The sequence below is a fragment of the Bufo gargarizans genome, chromosome 2, assembly GCF_014858855.1.
Source record: "Bufo gargarizans isolate SCDJY-AF-19 chromosome 2, ASM1485885v1, whole genome shotgun sequence".
Taxonomy (NCBI): Eukaryota; Metazoa; Chordata; class Amphibia; order Anura; family Bufonidae; genus Bufo; species Bufo gargarizans.
The window spans coordinates 154,326,645-154,346,943 of NC_058081.1; the positions used below are offsets into that span (position 1 = coordinate 154,326,645).

Below are 20,299 nucleotides of genomic sequence, written 5' to 3' on the forward strand. Positions count from 1 at the left end.
TACATAGCTATGAATCATAAAAAATCTTAATTTTTTTTTATATAATAAAAAATCATGCTAAAATATATATATATATATATATATATATATATATATATATATAAAAGGCACGGGTGGTCGATACATTGGTGTAGAGGAACAAAGAAGGGAGGAAAATATACCTATTGTGAATATAAAATTTACATATAAATAATTCATAAAAAATCCGTAGATAAAAATATATGTATAAAAAGTCAATAGTAATATCAATATAATTAAATATAATCTTTTCCAAAGTATATGAAATATAGAATATAAAAGTAAAATTATATATCAGTTTCATCTTCAGTAAAAGTGTATGAAATAGTGTATAGACAACTCATACAATCTCTTCTCAGGTAGATGTTTACTTTCTCGGTCTAGAAGCTAGTAATTAGCGTATTCTAAGGCCTCATTGAGACCAAATGGTGAAAGTGTATTTAATTTATATATCCAGAACATCTCCTTTCTTGATAGTGTCTGATAGGATTGTGGAACCCATTCCAACGGAGTGACTTTTAGGCCCTTAGAGTCACCCTCGTGGTGCAGTGAAAAGTGTTTAGATACACTATGTTTGATCACCTTCCGTTTTATGTTCGAGCGATGTTCGTTCATACGCTCCCTCAGAGCCTGTATAGTACGACCCACATATAAAAGCTTGCAGGGACACTCTAATACAGTGGTTCTTAACCTTGTTGGAGGTACTGAACCCCACCAGTTTCATATGCGCATTCAACGAACCCTTCTTAATTGGAAAAATTAAATATGATTTTTTCAAATTCAAAACATAGGTATACAGGTCCTTCTAAAAAAATTAGCATATTGTGATAAAGTTCATTATTTTCTGTAATGTACTGATAAACATTAGACTTTCATATATTTTAGATTCATTACACACCAACTGAAGTAGTTCAAGCCTTTTATTGTTTTAATATTGATGATTTTGGCATACAGCTCATGAAAACCCAAATTTCCTATCTAAAAAAATTAGCATATTTCATCCGACCAATAAAAGAAAAGTGTTTTTAATACAAAAAAAAGTCAACCTTCAAATAATTATGTTCAGTTATGCACTCAATACTTGGTCGGGAATCCTTTTGCAGAAATGACTGCTTCAATGCGGCGTGGCATGGAGGCAATCAGCCTGTGGCACTGCTGAGGTGTTATGGAGGCCCAGGATGCTTCGACAGCGGCCTTAAGCTCATCCAGAGTGTTGGGTCTTGCGTCTCTCAACTTTCTCTTCCCAATATCCCACAGATTCTCTATGGGGTTCAGGTCAGGAGAGTTGGCAGGCCAATTGAGCACAGTAATACCATGGTCAGTAAACCATTTACCAGTGGTTTTGGCACTGTGAGCAGGTGCCAGGTCGTGCTGAAAAATGAAATCTTCATCTCCATAAAGCTTTTCAGCAGATGGAAGCATGAAGTGCTCCAAAATCTCCTGATAGCTAGCTGCATTGACCCTGCCCTTGATAAAACACAGTGGACCAACACCAGCAGCTGACATGGCACCCCAGACCATCACTGACTGTGGGTACTTGACACTGGACTTCAGGCATTTTGGCAGTTCCCTCTCCCCAATCTTCCTCCAGACTCTGGCACCTTGATTTCCGAATGACATGCAACAGTCCAGTGCTGCTTCTCTGTAGCCCAGGTCAGGCGCTTCTGCCGCTGTTTCTGGTTCAAAAGTGGCTTGACCTGGGGAATGCGGCACCTGTAGCCCATTTCCTGCACACGCCTGTACACGGTGGCTCTGGATGTTTCTACTCCAGACTCAGTCCACTGCTTCCGCAGGTCCCCCAAGGTCTGGAATCGGTCCTTCTCCACAATCTTCCTCAGGGTCCGGTCACCTCTTCTCATTGTGCAGCGTTTTCTGCCACACTTTTTCCTTCCCACAGACTTCCCACTGAGGCGCCTTGATACAGCACTCTGTGAACAGCCTATTCGTTCAGAAATTTCTTTCTGTGTCTTACCCTCTTGCTTGAGGGTGTCAATGATGGCCTTCTGGACAGCAGTCAGGTCGGCAGTCTTACCCATGATTGCGGTTTTGAGTAATTAAACCAGGCTGGAAGTTTTTAAAAGCCTCAGGAATCTTTTGCAGGTGTTTAGAGTTAATTAGTTGATTCAGATGATTAGGTTAATAGCTCGTTTAGAGAACCTTTTCGTGATATGCTAATTTTTTGAGATAGGAATTTTGGGTTTTCATGAGCTGTATGCCAAAATCATCAATATTAAAACAATAAAAGGCTTGAACTACTTCAGTTGGTGTGTAATGAATCTAAAATATATGAAAGTCTAATGTTTATCAGTACATTACAGAAAATAATGAACTTTATCACAATATGCTAATATTTTGAGAAGGACCTGTATATTTATACATAGGTGCACAAAGTGAATAAAACCATTAAAGAACAAAACCATAAAGAACAAAGAACAAAACCATTAAAACATGATTTTCACACAAAAATAAAAACATGATAATGAATATTTACTGCAAATCAGTGGGACTTCTGCTGTTGTCTTTCAGAGACCAGGTCAGAAATGCGCGGCTTTACCTTGGCAAGTGCCACTCTCATGTCATTTTCGCAACAAAGTCTGTTCCTTTTCTTTGTTTTTATGTCCAGCATCCTTGAAAAGGATTGCTTGCAAAGATATGTTGTAACAAACGGTATGAAAAACTCCAGAGCTTTCTTAGCAATAACAGGGTACATTACCATTTGTTGACACCAAAACGTTGAGAGCGTTGTTGTTCTGAAGAGTTGCTGTTGAACCTGGCTCTGCTGAAGTTCAATGATTTCATCGAGGTATTCATCATTAACATCTGTTGTCTCAACACTAAATGTGAACGGCTGTCTCACCCATGCTGGATATGACTCTCTTGTAGGGAAGTATCCATCAAGAGACGTTGCAAGCTCATCTAAGTGCGTGGCAATTGCTTGCTTCAGTTCCGTGGGTACAGAAATGTCTCCGATTCCAGATACATCTTCGATCTTACTTACAAAGTCGTCTAGCAGGGGAAAGTTTGCGAAGTTATCGTTCTCTATTCGTCGTTTCCATAACGGTAGCTTTTTTTGAAAAGCCTTCAGGTTTTCTTCCGCTTCGATGATGTTGACTCCACCGCCCTGCATATGTTGATTGAGATGATTTAGAGCTGCAAAGATATCAGTCATGTACGCTAAAATGAGAATGAACTCAGAATCTTTGAAGCAATCTGCATGACAATGTTGGTGCTCTTGCAAAAACAGGGCTAATTCCACACGCACAGCAAAAACACGATTCAACACCTGTCCCCGGGATAACCACCGAACGTTGGAATGGTACAGAAGTACCTCAAATTCAGATCCCATTTCTTTACACAGCTCCCTGAAGATGCGGTGCCTCAGAGCACTATTTCGCACATAGTTCACACATTCTACTACAATTTTTAATGCTTCTGCCAGTTTTGGAGGCAAGGTTTTTGTTGCCAATGCATGCCTATGCAGAATACAATGCGTAACAATGATGTGTGGTGCATCGGCTTTCACTAGCGCACCAAAACCAGACTTTCTTCCCAGCATGGCTGGAGCTCCATCCGAACAAACTGCAGAAACCATATCCCACGAAAGATTGTTGTCTTTGAAGAAGTCATCCACAAGTTTCTTCACATCGGCTGCTTAGTTGTTGTTGTAAGAGGCTTACAAAATAAAAACTCTTCCTTTATCACGTCGTCTTTCACATAGCGCACGAATACTGCAAGCTGGCTTAGATTGGCGACGTCTGTGGTCTCGTCGAGTTGAAGGCTGAATTTTGCTGGGCTTGAAATCAGATCTGCAACTATTTGAGCCAAGATGTCTTTGCTCATGTCCTCTATTCTGTCGCTGATGGTGTCATTTGAAAGAGGAATTTTGGATAACTTAACTTCAGCCGCTTTTCCCAGCATGATATTCACCATCTTCAACACAGCTGGTTTTATGAGTGTTTCACCAATGGTGTGGGGTTTGCCCTGCTTTGCGATCAGGTAAGCAACTTCGTACGATGCTATGAGGATCGGTTTGTTGATGGGTACAAAGCCGAGAACAGGCAGACTAGCCTTTTCATCGAATCTGGCTCTCCTCACCTTGAATTCAGCGAGCGTTGTGTTCTTGTATTTTCCATCTCCATGCAGCTTAAGGAAGTGTTCTCTTAGTTTTGCCGGTGCTAGACTAGAATTGCTCAACTTGGCATTGCAAATCATACAGTTAGGACGCTGACTCTCATCACGTTCCGTTATACATGTGAATCCATATTGTACATATTCGTCCGACCACTTTCTTTTTTTGCTCGACATAGTTAGTATGAAGGGATAGGCCAAGCGATGTTGTGTGATCACCTGCAGCCAATGATGGACAAGCGGGGCGAGTCGGGTGTGTGTCTTGACCTCCAGGGCCGGACTGGGGATACAAAGCAGCCCTGGAAAAAAAATCTATGTCAGCCCCATAAGTCACTGCGCCTAATATACTACTGCCCCCCCCTCTCCACTATATAATACACTGATGATGCCCCTTCCCCTAATACACTGATGATCCCTCCTTTGCCTAATACACTGCTAACCCCCTTCCCCTAATACACTGCTAACCCCCCTCCAATACAATGCTGACCCCTTATATACAATACACAATAGGTCCTCTAAGCCCCTTTACTCTTACCTGTAGTACAACAGGTCAGCTTAGCTCAGTGATGCCGGTGTCTGTGTGCAGGAGGGACAGGATGCCGCCGCCGCCACCATGCTGTGCAGTCACTAGATCCGCCGCCGCGCAGCCGCCGGATATGACGTCATGTCGTCATTAGTGTTGATCACGAATATTCGTAATTGCGAATTTTAATCGCGAAAATTTGTATGTGAATTTTATGCGAATTTTTGCAATCAAGAAAATAATGCCTGAAGATCATGAATTCGCGAATTCGCGAATATATGGCGAATATTCGCCCAAATATTCGCAAAATATCGCAAATTCGAATATTGCCCCTGCCACTCATCACTAGTCGTCATATGCCGCTCACATTCGGCGGCTGGCGGAAGCAAAATCATTGCGCTCGCTCGGCTAAAGGAGTCTGAGTAACAGGAAATAAATATTTTCCTGTCTTGTGGCAGCCACCTATCAAAGCGGCCCCCCAGGGCCGGCGGCCGAACCCGCGAGACTGACTCACCGAACCCCTGGGGTTCGATCGAACCCAGGTTAAGAACCACTGCTCTAATAAATAGATTACATAGGAAGTGTTACAATTCATTGCTTGTTTTAGGGAAATCGGTTCTCTTGGTGGCAAGAGGATCAGTGTTTTTCCACAATGTATCATTGGACAGCACTTACACTTTCTTGAGCCGCATTTAGATGATCCTACATCGCTCATCAGGCCTTTATAGTCTGTTTGTTTCGTTTTCTGAGGTAGTTTTGGACATGAGGGTGCTAATATATTTTTTAGGGTTTTTGCTCTGCGAAACGTTTAAAGTAGGAGCTGATGGAATTGTTTTTTCCATAACTATCAGTGAAGCAAGCCATCATTAGGCTGAAAAAACAAAACAAACCCATCAAAGAGATAGCAAAAACATTAGGTGTGGCCAAAACAACTGTTTGGAAGATTCTTAAAAAGAAGGAACGCACCAATGAGCTCAGCAACACCAAAAGACCCGGAAGACCACAGAAAACAACTGTGGTGGATGACCGAATAATTATTTCCCTGGTGAAGAAAACACCCTTCACAACAGTTGGTCAGATCAAGAATACAGAGGGTTCACCACAAGATGTAAACCATTGACGAGCCTCAAAAACAGGAAGGCCAGATTAGGGTTTGCCAAACGACATCTAAAAAAGCCTTCACAGTTCTGGAACAACATCCTATGGACAGATTAGACCAAGATCAAACTTGTACCAGACTGATGGGAAGAGAAGAGTATGGAGAAGGAAAGGAACTGCTCATGATCCTAAGCATACCATCTCATCAATGAAGCATGGTGGTGGTAGTGTCATGGCGTGGGCATGTATGGCTACCAATGGAACTGGTTCTCTTGCATTTATTGATGATTTGACTGCTGACAAAAGCAGCAGGATGAAATGTTTCGGGCAATATTATCTTATCATATTCAGCCAAATGATTCAGAACTCATTGGACGGTACTTCACAATGATCCAAAGCATACTGCAAAAGCAAACAAAGAGTTTTTTAAGGGAAAGAAGTGGAACGTTATGCAATGGCCAAGTCAATCACCTGACCTGAATCCGATTGAGCATGCATTTCACTTGCTGAAGACAAAACTGAAGGGAAAATGCCCCAAGAACAAGCAGGAACTGAAGACAGTTGCAGTCGAGGCCTGGCAGAGCATCACCAGGGATGAAACCCAACGTCTGGTGATGTCTATGCGTTCCAGACTTCAGGCTGTTATTGACTGCAAAGGATTTGCAACCAAGTATTAAAAAGTGAAAGTTTGATTTATGATTATTATTCTGTCTCATTACTTTTGGTCCCTTAACAAGTGGGAGGCACATATGGAAACTGTTGTAATTCATACACCGTTCAACTGATTTGGATGTAAATACCCTCAAATTAAAGCTGACGGTCTGCAGTTAAAGTACACCTTGTTCATTTCATTGCAAATACATTGTGGTGGTGTATAGAGCCAAAAATGTTAGAATTGTGTCGATGTCCCAATATTTATGGACCTGACTGTATATCCCTTGGTTGAACTTGATGAACTTGATGTTTTTTTCAAACGTATTAACTATGTAACTATTTAACTATGATTCAATAAAAGCTGTATATATGCATCTCCTAATGGTGGCTGCTGGCATTTGACCAGAGCGTCAGAGTAAAGAAAGTAATACGGATTATTTTATTATACTCATTCAGCTTCTGTATTTTATTTGGATTTTTTTTTTTTTATTCAGTGATGGAAATGCAGTTTTTCATTTAAAGTGTGAGGATTTTAATAAACTACACATTTTTCAATAACAGAGGAGTATGACTGGCAGGCTGTAGAAGCTATACATTAGATAGTCATATAGCTATCCTGTTCTGTTTGCTCATTGGTGAGCTGTTTTCATGTATACTCAGTCGAACAATTGTGTTCCATTAGCAATGGTGGATACAATGGGGCCCATCAATGTACCCTGAGTGTTGGGCCACAGATCTTTTGCCCTGGACCCACATTAGAATACTTTGGCTGGGAAAGGTAGCTGATGGCTCCCATCCCCACTGTTCACTCTCATAGGGCACAGGCCACTAGGTCTGGCGCCTATTAGGAAGTAGAATGGCACAGGAGGTTGCAAAGTGATGAAATAATCACCATCACCTCTACCATGTCTCAGGTAGCGCGATAATGTCATTTTGACTACCTACGCTGCAATGCAAGCCACTCAGGCATCAGGCTGAAAGTGGGCTGTGGCCTGTATAGCAGACAGTGGCATGGAGTAGGAGTCAGGTGAGTATTTTGATTTTACGTTGTCATTACTAGTGGGGGCATTACTGGGAGTACATTATAACTACTGGGTGCACTACAGGGGGGCATTACAACTACTGGAGGCTCTATGCAGGGCATTATAACTAATGGGGAACTATAGCGGAGCAGATTATCTACTGGAAGGCATAATATAACTACTGGAGCCATATTATAACTATTGGGGCACTACAGGGGGCATTGCAACTACTGGGACACAATAGAGGGTATTATGACCACCCTGGGCACTATAGGGGGTCTTATTATTACTGTGGCCACTTTAGAGGGGTCTTATATCTACTGGGGGCTCTATAGGGATGCCTTACAGTAAGGCCTTCTTACTCCTGGGGGTACTGTGGGGCACTATGGGGACATTATTACTACTGGGGATATTATTATTAGTGAGCACAATATGGAGGGCACTATTACTAATGGGGGCATTCCCAAGGAACATCACCTCTCTTGTGGCCATTGTAGGGTGTAAGGGGCACTATATTAACAAAGACACTCTGGGAGAAAATTACTATTGGTGGGACCTTTGGGAGAACTATTAGTATGGGGGGACTATCTGTATTGCACTTTTATTTTTTCTGTATAGTATTTGGGGGCTCTTGGAAGTACAGCTGGCACGATATTGAGGGTAGCAACAGGATAAGGCGTAATTCACACATCAGTGTTTGGTCAGTGATTTCCATCAGTGATTATGAGCCAAAATCAGGAGTGAAGCCTACACAGAGAATAGGTATAATGGAAAGATGTGTACCTATTCTGTGTTTTTGACCTGCACCTGGTTTTGGCTCACAATCACTGTTCATGACAAAAAGTGTATGTTTAAGGCTACATTCACACAAACGTATTTTGTTTCCGTGTCTATTCCGTTTGTTTTGCGGATTGGATGAGGACCCATTCATTTCAATGGGTCCGCAAAAAACGTGGACAGCACGCTGTGTGCTATCCGTATCCGTATGTCTATTCCGTTGCCCCGCAAAAAAAAAATTAGAACATGTCCTATTCTTGTCCGTTTTGCGGACAAGGATAGACATTCTTACAATGGATCCGTAAAAAAAAAAACGGATGCCCATGGTCATGCGTTTTTTTTGCGGATCCGCAATTTGCGGACCGCAAAACACATACGGTCGTGTGAATGTAGCCTAACTTTGATGCTTTTTTCAGTACTGCAGATCTATCTGAGGGACACCAACGTGGCCCAGTGGACTATAATGCCATCTGTCACTGTACAAGACAAAATAACATACAATGCTAAGCTATTTTGTCCAGCAATTTTGATTAAATCTTCTAGGGAGGCCCCTAACATTACCTTCAATGCAGATGTGAACAAAGCCTTAGATGACCTAAAAACCATATTTTTTGCCCCAAAGTGGAAGCGCTCATTAGTACCGGAGGGCCAGGAAGCAGTGAAGGCTGGGTGCTGATCAAACATGGCTGGGTGCTGATCAAACATGGCTGGGTGCTGATAAAACATGGCTGGGGGCTGATAAAACATGGCTGGGGGCTGATAAAACATGGCTGGGGGCTGATAAAACATGGCTGGGGGCTGGGGGGCTGCTGAAACATGGCTGGGGTCTGCTGAAACATGGCTGGGGTCTGCTGAAACATGGCTGGGGTCTGCTGAAACATGGCTGGGGGCTGGGGGGCTGCTGAAACATGGCTGGGGGTTGCTGAAACATGGCTGGGGGCTGCTGAAACATGGCTGGGGGCTGCTGAAACATGGCTGGGGGCTGCTGAAACATGGCTGGGGGCTGCTGAAACATGACTGAGGGCTGCTGAAACATGGCTGGGGGCTGGGGGGCTGCTGAAACATGGCTGGGGGTTGCTGAAACATGGCTGGGGGCTGCTGAAACATGGCTGGGGTTGCTGAAACATGGCTGGGGGCTGCTGAAACATGGCTGGGGGCTGCTGAAACATGGCTGGGGGCTGCTGAAACATGGCTGGGGGCTGCTGAAACATGGCTGGGGGCTGCTGAAACATGGCTGGGGGTTGCTGAAACATGGCTGGGGGCTGCTGAAACATGGCTGGGGGCTGCTGAAACATGGCTGGGGTCTGCTGAAACATGGCTGAGGGCTGCCGAAACATGGCTGGGGGCTGGGGGGCTGCTGAAACATGGCTGGGGGTTGCTGAAACATGGTTGGGGGCTGTTGAAACATGGTTGGGGGCTGATCAAACATGGCTAGGGGCAAAGAAATATGGCGGGTGGTTAGGAGATATAGCAGGGGACTAATATGAAGTCTGAATGGGGGGGTCTTCTTTATATTGGGCTCTGATCTGAGATTTGCTTGGGGTCCTATGAACATTGGAGTCTAATCTGAGGTCTGATTGAGGGTCTTATTAACATTAGGGGCCTGATTGGGGCTGTAAGCTGAAGTCTGATTAATATTGGGGGTCTGATTGGTGGTCTGACGTGAGGTGTAATGAAAAATATTTTTTTCTTATTTTCCTAGATGCGTCTTATGGGGTGAAAAAAATGGCAATGGCTTGTTCCTAGAATATTAAATTCACTGCCAAATAGTGCCTCTTTATAATAGACAAACGAAGCCGTAGGGTGAAACGCGCGTCGAGGTTGTGCGCCCAGGGTTCACACGCCCACTCACCACCATGTCTTCAGGTACGTTCTGAGTCAGTACTGTTCCACACTTTTGCTTGGGACCTCTGTACACATCCATAGTGAGTCCCTCTACACACCCATGGTGTATATTGTTTTATTGCCACTCTTATTTGAGTACTCATTATTTCCATGGTGTGTTTCTACTGTCCTAGTACGACGTGTAGAGTGATTGAGCTCTTCCTTGTACCCAGTATGGCCATCTGTATGACTCGTGCATAGCATCTTTGCGGAGACATTACATTTGGCCATCCAGGTTATCTCTGTACTTATATCATCATTTTTTGATTGTACCTGTCTGTGCGCTACCGCCCACAGATACATTGGTGTGTTGTGGTGTCAGTGACCCTGTGCTTCTCCGTATTCTTGCAATTCTGTAGCTGTTCCATTCTTTATACTTTATAATAAATTTATATTTTTATATATTATTTCCACTTGTTCGTTTTGGTTTATAATAGACAATGGACCAGAACCTAAAAGATTACTGCAGAATTAGAAGAAGGAAATATTGAGGTCCCTATTTTGTTCTGTTTAGTAGTGCCTGCATTTTTTATGAAAAATAAACTGTAGATATAAAGAGTACCGTATATTCTTGTAATTAACTGTGAAGAAATGAGGATGGTCTCAATGAAAGATTAGGGGCACTACTTGAGATTTGTGTGTGCACTGTGGAATAAAGGCACAACAACAGAGTGCAGCGATAAGTTTCCTACTCAGTGACTTCCTCGAGGCAACAAGCAATGTGTTTCTTCTCCAGCAGAAAAAGATACAAATATAAGGATGATAAGTAAAGGCTTTTACACCACGTAAATCTCTCTCTTAACTGGTGGATAAATAGTATACATTTACAATGTGACTATATATATAAAACGCATCATTTACCTTCAATTATCCTCAAAATATAACGCAATATGTTTACACAGACCAATTACCTACTTGTGGCATTTCTTGGAAATGTTTTATGGAGTATGTATCTGCTGCATACATTTTGGTTTCCTGTCCCCATAAAAAAGCAAACTCATTTAAACAATACAAATTATATTTACTGTGTCGAAAAACATTATTGAGATCAAAGCATTTCCAACTGAAATAAATACAATGCAGTGATCTGTGAGACGCTATGGAAGCATCCATACATATCCTACCCTCATACTGTGATATCAAATTAAAAAAAGATCCTCTTCAGTCTTATAACTTTTGCTACTTTTCTTTGTATACATCCTAAGAACAGTGCTTCTCAACCGGTAAAGTGGCACCCGCTGATGAGCTACCCTACCCCAGTTGCTAACATGGCAGTTTTGACAGAAGTGATTATATCTTGTAGATTGTAAGCCCTCGTGTGCAGGGTCCTCTGTCCTTCTGTAACAGTTTGGTGCTTTAATAATAATATTAATTATAATAATATGTTCCACAGATCTTTCAATGATTTCACTAATCTCTGGTTTAGCAATATGATATTGATGTGCTTAGGGTCCACTGACCTCAGGAGACAAATTTAAGATAAACTTTGTTAATTCTTATTTGGAATAGAATATGACTAATGAGGAGGCTCACGAATCATCATATTTTGTATATGGCATAAACTTAGGCTATCAGATTTTTCACAGTGGTTCATGCTGGATAAAAAATTTGGCATATACCAACTATTGGCTAAAATTGTGGCACAGCCCTTTATTGGTAAACCATACCCTTGCCCATTAAGCCACATCCCTATGGTGAGCTAGGTGCAGTGGATTTTTCTACAACTAGGATGCTCTAAATTTTGTTGCAATTTATGACAAGATCTAGGTACATACACATGCTTTAATGTGGGCCAATGAGTGCAATTAATTTTTCACACTTTACCCAACATAGTTCTGCCAATAGAGCAGGCCTGGAAATGTGGCACCCAAAAAACTGGTACTAAGATTACGGCTAGTGCTTTATGCAATATTTTACAGGAATGTTCACAATATTATGACTTGTAGCCAGAGTAAGAACTACATGAGCAATTGGCAACTATGTCACAAGTAAATCTGGCATGAACTTTCAAGTGGATTTGTGGCAGAAATCAGAGTCTGCCAAAGATGTGCAGATTAGCCCGTTCTCTACAGAATCTGAAAGAAGAATAAACCTGCTCATTCTTTTGGGGATGACTATTTTCCCTCGTGGTACAGACACAATATCCAATCACATACATTCATAATGCCAAAATCCTCATAAAACCCTGAACACTTGAATGGGCCCTTACATCTCTAGTCTTCAGCTGTTATAAAACTACAGCAGATATTGTTAAACCACAACTCCCAGCAATTCCAGACAGTATCAGCCTGTGTGGTAAGCTAGAAGCTGAAGTTTCGATACAGCTCGAGAGACAGAAGTTAGAGACTACTATACAACAGAGTGAGAGCTGGCAGAAGACTAGTTGATAGGACATTTGCAGATACTGTACCTTGGTGGCCAGACGACATTCCACAACTCTTATGTTAAAATGAGCTGTAGCGGCCTTGTTCATTTCAACGCAACTACTGGCAATCACAAAAACAGCTCCATGTGGAAGCTTCACATCAGTGGCTCTAAGAGGACCAAATTCTATCAACTTTGCCTGTTGAATGAAAACAATTATGATATTATAATATAGCTGAATGCAAACCATAGCCAGTACATTGATGTTCACTGCATATGATGTTTCAATATATACAAGTTAAGTATGTAATGGCAGCTAAAAATCAGCTGACATTTCATTTTATGTCATAATATAACCAATTGTCATTAAAAGAAACATGCCTGTTAGTTGGACTTAAACATTTTGGTTAGTTTAACATGACCAATTAAAATGAACCGCATAAATGTGTTCAAGAAGTTGTGCAGCTACAGATATTGATGACATAATTATTGGATATGCCATAATTGTCTTATCTGCAGGGGTTCAATAATCGGGATCCCACTCATGCTAGGAATAAGGTGTGCAAGATCCAGTACAGTAAATGAGGGATTGAAACAGCTGAATGAGTATGTTCAGGAGTTTCCATCTCTACCATTCGCTATAGTGCAGTATGAATGCTGTTGAATGGCCAGTTCTCCACCAAAAACATGGCTCTAGGCTCCTCCATTCTTGAGGCTGGTGGGTTTTCAGCACTCCAATTAAAAATATATTTAGTGGGTAGGCAGGTAGTAAATAGATTGGGGTGGAAAGAAGAATGGAATTACTTAGAGGTGTAGGAATCAGGTACCCTGGGGAGAAATAATATCGGAAACAGAGTCTTAAACTTATTGGAATACATATGGGTGGAAATCAAAAAAATATTAGAGATTAAGGGTTTTTACACTATACACCTATTTGGAAAAATATTAACCTTAAGGTTACGATGTATATAGACTGGGAAAGAAATGGGATGAAATACTTAAACCAGATATTTGAACAGGGTAAACTGAAAGATTTCAATACAATGGTTAGAGAGTTTGGTATACCGCAAAAGGATATATATAAATATTTCCAGCTTAGGAATGCATTGCGGACAGTTACGCAAGGGGATAAATATAAGATGGAAAGATCTGAGTTATTGCATAAATTTACCAACGGGGGTGAAAGAAGAGGAACAACGGCAAAAAGATACAAGATATTGATGGAGGGAAAAAAGAAACGGGTTACAATACTTGCTAGGAAAAAATGGGAAAATTTACTCCAATTCTTTACGGAAGAAAAATGGAACGATGCCTTAAAAAACTATTCTGGAGTCTCTAACAGGGGCTCACATAAGATCTCACTATTTTTTGTAGTTCATAGGCTGCATCGATCCCCACGGATATTGAAATGAATGGGTGTTAGAGTTTCGGATAATTGTACAAAATGTGGGGGAGAGAATGCCGATTTAATACATTGTTTTTGGAGATGTCCTAGACTGTTCAGATACTGGACAGAAATAACAGATACTGTATACCTAATTTTGAAGGTTCAAATATCAGAAGATCCCGTGACTTGTATTTTGGGGGCAACCGAACACTTGAGCCTAAATAGAGATACACGAATGGTCTTGAGTAAAGTGCTATTCCAAGCTAGACTCCTAATACTTAAAAAATGGGTAGGGGCGGACCCTCCAACAGTTCGACAGTGGAGAAAAGCAGTTGACAACCTGATTAAAGAAGAACGTGTGATGGAGGGCCATAGTAGAAAAGTAAAAAGCGTTGATGAAATATGGAAGAAATGGTTACTTTAGGGCTGGATAGATTGAGGAATTAATTTTTATTTATTTTTTATTTTTTTATTTTCTTTGATGTTTATTACACGTCTCCCTCTCCCTCCCCCTCCCCACAAGGGTGGTAGGAGGGTGGGTAAATGGGGATTGAAAATATTTGTCTATGTATAGAAAATACCAGTATGTTTTAGATGATGAAATTTGAGTTGATGGAAATAAAGAGATATTTAAAAAAAAAAAAAATTGTCTGCAGTGAAAAGGCCTGCTTTAAGTAGAAAGGCTTCTGATAAAGATTTGTGGACTACAAAGAGCTTGACAGCAATTATTATTAATTAAATTAAAAAAGATAATTGTTCTTGCTCCCTCCACATTGTTGGCAGCAGAAATTCCAACACAAAAAACAAAGATGGCCTGAGGCCTCTATTTTCAATTGTTACTCAAGTCATTACTGTGCCAAAAGAGTTAAACACCTGTCTTTTTTTTATTTAATGCCATTGAGAAGATATCAAGATAATAGTCTTAAAAAACATAATTCATTATACAAAAGTTGCAACTGCCAAATACATAAGATGCATTCAGAAAGTCTTCAGACTTTTTCATCTTTTCACATTTTGTTGTGTTGTAACCTTGTGCTAAAAAAAATCTAGTTTTGCCCCATCAATCTGCACTCAATACCCCATAATGAAAAATAAAAAACATTTATTTAGCAAATTTATTAACCACTTCACATCCGAGCCCTTTACCCCCTTCCTGACAGAGCCTAATTTAACACTTTATGTGGTAATAACTTTGGAGCACTTACTTATCCAAGCCATTCTGAGATTGTTTTCTCGTGACACATTGTACTTCATGACAGTGGTAAATTTGATATATTTCAGCTTTATTTATAAAATAATCCAAAATTTACCAAAATTTGGAAAATTTCACAATTTTCAAAATTTAAAATTTCTCCGCTTTTAAAACAGAAAGTGATACCTCATAAAATATTTATTACTTAACATTCCCCATATGTCTACTTTATGTTGGCATTATTTTGTAAATGTCATTTTATTTTTTTAGGACGTTAGAAGGCTTCAAATTTTAGAAGGAATTCTTAAAATCTTTAAGAAAATTTCCAAAACCCACTTTTTAAGGACCAGTTCAGGTCTGAAGTCACTTTGTGGGGCTTACATAGTGGAAACCCCCCATAATTGACCCCATTGTAGAAACTACACCCCTCATGTTACTCATACCTGATTTTACAAACTTTGTTAACCCTTTAGGTGTTCCACAAGAATTAAAGGAAAATGGAGATGACATTTCAAAATTTCACTTTTTTGGCAGATTTTCCATTTTAATTAATTTTTCACTTTTACACATCGAGGGATAACAGCCAAACAAATCTCAATATCCAAACAAAACTCAATATTTATTACCCTTATTCTGCTGTTGAAAGAAACACCCCATATTTGGTCATAAACTGATGTAAGGGCACACGGCAGGGCGCAGAAGAACAGGAGCCCCCCTGAGGCACCCTTACAGTAGAAACTCCCAAAAATGTACCCCATTTTGGAAACTAGGAAATAAGGTGCCAGTTTTACTGGTACTATTTTGGGATACATATGAATTTTAATTGCTCTATATTATGTTTTGTTTAGGCAAGATAACAAAACAAATGGCTGTTTTGGCACTGTTTTTCTTGTTTCTTTTTTACAACATTCATCTGACAGGGTAGATGATGTGCTATTTTTATAGAGGATGTTGTCACAGACGCAATGATATCAAATATGTCTACTTTCTTTATTTTTTGTTTTACATAATAAAGCATTTTTGAAAAAAAATTATGTTTTTGTGTCTTCATTTTATGAACTCCATATTTTTTTATTTTTCTGCCGATCGTCTTGTGCAGAGGCTCTTTTTTTGCAGGAAGAGTTGAGGTTTTTATTGGTACCATTTTTGGGTACATATGATTTTTTGATAATTCATTATTACACTTTATGGGGCAAGGTGACCAAAAACTGGTTGTTTTAGGACAGTTTTTATTTATTTATTTTTACAGCGTTCAACTGAGGGGTTAGGTCATGTGACTTTTTATAGAGTAGATCGTTATGGACGCGGCAATACAAATTCTATTTTTAACATTTCTTTTTAATTACTTAATTGGGGAATTATTTTTTACATGTGAAACCTTTTTTTTTCTCAAACACTTTTTTTTTTTTTATAGAGATAAACATCCACTCATAGGATGTTTATATCCTATGGGAGGATGTGAAGTGGTTAAATCGAAAAAAAAAACTTAATGCAGACAATATTTAGACCCTTTGCTATCACACTTGAAATTTAGCTCTGGGGGCCTTCCATTACTTTTGATCACTGCCTGTAGAGTTCAGAGACATAATAGTGTGGAGCCATAGATCTGGAGAATGGTACATAAAACTTCTGCTGCACTGCGAATTCCTAAGAGCACAATGGCCTCCATAATTCTTAAAGGGAAGAAGTTTGGAACAATCAGGACTCTTCCTAGAGCTTGCTGCCCGACCAAAGTAAGTAAATGAAGGGGAAAGGGCCTTAGTAAGAGAGGTCACCAAAAACGATATGTCTTCTATTGACTTTCATTGTATTCAACATAAACCACGTGTTGCAGTATATATTTGTATTTTTTGCAGCATCCAGTTGTACTGTAAAGCAAGACAGGGAAAGACACTCTTCGTATAAGCTTGTCCACTAGAATTCTAAGGGCACTATATAGGGGGAATTTATGCTGATCTATGATATCCCCTCCGCTGCCAGAGAATGCACCTCTGCCTCATCATAAATTAAGCACATTCTCTTGCACTTCGTGTGCCTAGACGGAAGCTCGCCAGAAACCTGGGGTAAATAAAAATAAATTTCTAAGGCCCTCTGGTCACACCCACTCTCTCACCACATCTCCTTTATGGAAATGGGTGCAGGCAGCATAGAAATGCCACTAGATTTAGGTGCAATGGCGTTTTAAGAGTTGCAGTCATGTTTGCAACTTTTTGACACCAGAAAACTGGTGTGAGGGAAATTATAAATTCCTCTCTATAAGTATATAATAGGAACCTTTTTCTGAAGTATATGCTGAACATATCATACAGATGTGGACAGAGTATTCTTCTACTACAAAAAAAAACAACCAACTAATGGGCCAAACTAGTGCACAAACATTTGATTTAATCTCATTTTCACAAACTGTTTAGATCACCTCATTAGTGTTTGGCAATTCTCTTCAGTACTCCTCAGCACAGACTTGTAAGCATAGGCATTGGGGCATTGGGGTATTGTATTTGGTTTAAGAGCCCGACATTAGGTTGTGGGCTCAGCCAACAACCTAATGTGTATGGGGAGTTCGTGTCTCTCCGCTATACATGGTGCTGGGGGCATGAAGAATCAGAATAAGGCAGCAACTTTATCCTCTCGGCCAATCTGAACATGTATGTGTACGAGTTGGGAGACGTAGCTGTCAGCTGAACAATCGTTTGGCTGAAAGCTGTTGAATGTGTATGGCCATCTTTAATGACTGAAACACCAGACCAAGGCTGCTAACGGTCCTGGAAGCAGGAGCTTCTGAGTTACATGAGGATCAATTACTAAGTCCTATGTAAATGTTACTGCTATAGACACACAACTAGCTGGTCTAAATAGTAAATACAGTCTTGAAATCTATGTAACTATCTACCAATGAAAATAGTCATCATGATCATACAGTATTTTATGTTCACTAGAACACTTACAATATTTTTCAGGCTATAAGACACACAAAAGGTAATGAAAGAATAGCAGTGCATCTTGTAAACCACATGCTAATGACTGGGAACAGCACACTATGACCTGACGATATGTGACATCAGGTCATAGTGCAGCGCCAGCCAGAAGAAGAGCAGGAGGTGAGTCCTGGATCTGCAGACTGGTAGCACCGCCAATTTTTTTTTATTTTTTTTACTATTTGATCTGAAGTCTGATAGGGGTCTGATCTGAGACGGATGGGGAAGGGGTCTAATATGAGGCTGATGGGTATCTGATTGGAGGTGTGATGAAAAAAATAAAAATAATATTATATATATATATATATATATATATTTATATTATATTATTATTTTTTCCTCCTCTAAATCCAAGGTGCGTCTTGTAGTCTAGTGCGTCTTATAGTCTGAAAACTATGGTACATGTCTTTCTTACAACAAATGCTATTTCCAGTCATAAATTTGCACTTAAAAGGGGTTTTCCGAGACTTAAAGGGACACTGACAGGCCTGATAAACATATTTAGTTATTCCTATGCAGTCATAGGTCTATTAAAGTGTATTCCAATCACATAAGAGTACCCCCTGTCCGCATTTTAAACCATGTAAAAACAACTTTATAATCATCTCAATCACCTTCCTTTATGCCCAAGGGGCCTTTTTCACATTTCTTTATGCCCAAGCCGCGCCCCAACTGTCGTTTCCTAGCGCCGCCCAGCTCATTATTATTCACTGCGCTGGGCGGCTTTTACAGTCCTCGATCCTGCCGAGCCGGCGCAGGCGCAGCAGGAGACTCTGGCATTGAATAAGGGACGCACTGCGAGTGAGGGTGCCGGGCAAGTTATCTGGCGCACGTGCAGAAGGTACAAGTGAGGCCGATGCCCATACGTTTCTATTTGGCATGCGCCGGCTCGGCAGGACCGGGGACTGTAAAAGCCGCACAGCGCAATGAATAATAATGAGCTGGGCGGCGCTAGGAAACGACAGTTGGGGCGCGGCTGGGCGCAAAGGTAGGAGTAAAAACGCCCCTTGGGCATAAAGGAAGGTGATTGACAGATGATTATAAAGTTGTTTTTACATGGTTTAAAATGCGGACAGGGGGTACTCTTATGTGATTGGAATACACTTTAATAGACCTATGACTGCATAGGAATAACTAAATATGTTTATCGGGCCTGTCAGTGTCCCTTTAAATATTGATGACCTATCCTAAGGATATGTCATCAGTATCTAATTGGTGGGGATTTGACACCGAGGACCGCTGCTGATCAGCTGTTTGACAAGGCAGCGGCAATCACAGTAGCACCACAGACTTCTCACAGCTTTTCCTAGGGCAGTGACAACACGTTCATCGTTCACGTAGCCTAGGCGCAGCTTAGCCCCACAGAAGTGAATGGTGCTGAGCTGCAATTCCAAGCATAGCTGCTATACAATGTATGCCACTGTGCTTGGTAAGCACGTAGAAGGCCGCAGCACTCACAGGAGGTCATCAGTATTTAAATCCCGGAAAACCCTTTTAAGGTAATTTTACACTTCCGTGTATAAAAATGTTAAAGCAATTTAAACTAAAAGGACATGTATCTTTATAGCAAGATGTACACATTATATCTATTAATTAAAATGAGTTACAACACAGTTAACTATTAAAATAAAAGCTGCAATACATTACATGATATACAAAGAAAATGTAGAAGATGGTTTGTTCTGTTCCACTTACAGTTCCTTCTTCAGCCAGGAATGAGATTGACTGGTCCATTCCACCGCCTTCTGTGCCAATATAATGCTCACATTTTGCACAGGTTTCTGCAAGTTCCAACTGAAAAATCAAAGACAATTCTATGGTCATTCACGTTTTGCTGAAGAACAGTCCGTTATATATTTATGGCAACACAATCCTTGTATGTACTTTGTATACGTTTTGGCCCATATTAAACCTCACCTTTCACATAATTTCTTGCGTCCAATTCCGATTACAATATAAACACTTATTTTATTATTCATATAGACGTGCCACTACTTTGCACAGGGTAGGTGGAGATTATCACAGTTTGTAATTCTGGCGGAAAATTTGTGAATGGCTATAAATGAATTGTGCGAAAAGGAATCAAATAAAAGAATCACATCGAAGTACTGTATAAGAAGGCTAACTAACAGCATGATAGAAAGTATAAGGTCCTATAGCAAAAATGGTTTGTACATTCAGTCTCTTAGAATTACAATACAAGGGAAAGAGCCACTTTAATACAATAGGAGTGACTGAGTGCAAAGGACATTTAGTCCAGAACCTCCACCCACACTT

General features: G+C 40.4%; 1 protein-coding gene across 1 annotated transcript in view; it reads right to left on the bottom strand.

The window, feature by feature from the left end:
* The window catches only part of GALK2 (galactokinase 2), a 260,803-nt gene that overhangs the window by 90,562 nt on the left and 149,942 nt on the right, over positions 1-20,299 (bottom strand). The window contains exons 6-7 of the mRNA XM_044279616.1: positions 19,718-19,816; positions 12,515-12,667 (exon numbers count right to left, since the gene is read on the bottom strand). Of these exons, the coding sequence (XP_044135551.1) occupies positions 12,515-12,667; positions 19,718-19,816 (252 nt within the window). The remainder of the gene's footprint in view (positions 1-12,514; positions 12,668-19,717; positions 19,817-20,299) is intronic.